At 43.9% G+C, this 1313-nt stretch overlaps 1 protein-coding gene across 1 annotated transcript; it reads left to right on the top strand.

Moving 5' to 3' along the window:
• The first annotated feature begins 601 nt into the window (after positions 1-601).
• Positions 602-1029, top strand: DL89DRAFT_96527 (uncharacterized protein). The gene has a single exon (XM_040892297.1). The coding sequence runs from the start codon at positions 644-646 to the stop codon at positions 857-859; it is 216 nt and encodes a 71-aa protein (XP_040738922.1). The 5' UTR covers positions 602-643; the 3' UTR covers positions 860-1029.
• Positions 1030-1313: the final 284 nt, after the last annotated feature.

Genomic DNA, 1313 nt, shown 5'->3' with positions numbered 1-1313 from the left:
TGGAATATACTAAAATAGGCTATTATTTTAAATACAGGGACTTTCTAAGAACGCTCAGCTAGCAAGTTGTGTATCCTTAGTGAATCCAAAAGACCTGTGCGTTGGCTGAAGCGAAAGCAACGACGGCAATTGCGAGGATAGTCGAGTAGGTGTTCATTTGTTATATATTGAGCTGGCTAGGTATTAGAGGACTGTAGGTATCTGGTGAGCCAACAAGTCCCTGGGGCTGCCTGCCTTTTATATGGGCAGAGGCTGATGCTATTATCCTTGCAATATACGAGGTCTTTGTAAAACTGTAATTGCGTCAATTGATTGCATGTATATCAGTCTATTAAGGTTCAGAAACGCATTTGCAAAGGCCAATAAACCAGAGTACATATCCCCCAATTGCATATATGCCTATTGTGCCAATAGAGATCTGCATGGGTTTATGGACTGTTCACGTCTTTTGATTCAGTTCAGAAATGAAAGTAAGGTTGGAGGGCAGGGGAATATGTTCGATGTGCTTTCAGCCCCTCCAATTAAAAATGGTCTGACGGGCATCTTGGTCCAAGTCTCAGTGAGGAATTGAACAGTCTTATTCCGTCAATTGAATGAGCACCGGGATTACAAGGAGGTTCCACACAAGCTGGCACGCTGAAGCATGGCCCGCATGATGGCATTGGTGGTGATCGAAGGACTTTTGCAAAGACAATTTTATTGTTTCATACAGTGGTTGCAGCCATGTGGGAACAATGTTAGTCAGAGCAGATTTATTGTCTCCAATCCGTACATAGCTGATCTTTCCCTGGAGCGGTATAGCGGTGTACCTGCTGTCAGCACCGGTGATAAGGTAATTCCAGTCAGTGATTGCAACTGATTTCTCTTATGTTGACTTCACAGGATATTGCCGAACTTCATAGTGTAAGTGATAGTATTATGTTTGTAAAGCCGTTTAGCACAGCATCCAGCGCTCCCAATTTGCTTCGACATGGTGATAACCTGATATGGTCCTCCTGCATCTCTGCACCTTCCTTAACTGTATTTTACAGGCATCACAATTGCTAGGCTTGGACTTCAGATGAGTCGTCCCATCCATTGCACGTTCTTCACAAGTTTTCCCAACCGATAGGATGCTGATGAGGGACACTGAGTAAAGCACTTTGTTTTTGCAGCTACCTAGTCGGTACAGAAACGCACTCAAAAACACTCCGAGTCGCAACCCCATCTGGTCATAGGTTGGTTTGTATTCCATTCAACGATGACAGGTGTGGCATTAGCAAAAAAACAACTACGCCAGTGTTTGGTGCTCTTGTATCAGTATTGGAGACACA

Source organism: Linderina pennispora (assembly GCF_002104995.1).
Source record: "Linderina pennispora strain ATCC 12442 chromosome Unknown DL89scaffold_215, whole genome shotgun sequence".
Classification (NCBI taxonomy): Eukaryota; Fungi; Kickxellomycota; class Kickxellomycetes; order Kickxellales; family Kickxellaceae; genus Linderina; species Linderina pennispora.
Note: the sequence above shows the minus strand (reverse complement) of the source record. Positions and strands in the feature narration are given on the sequence as shown.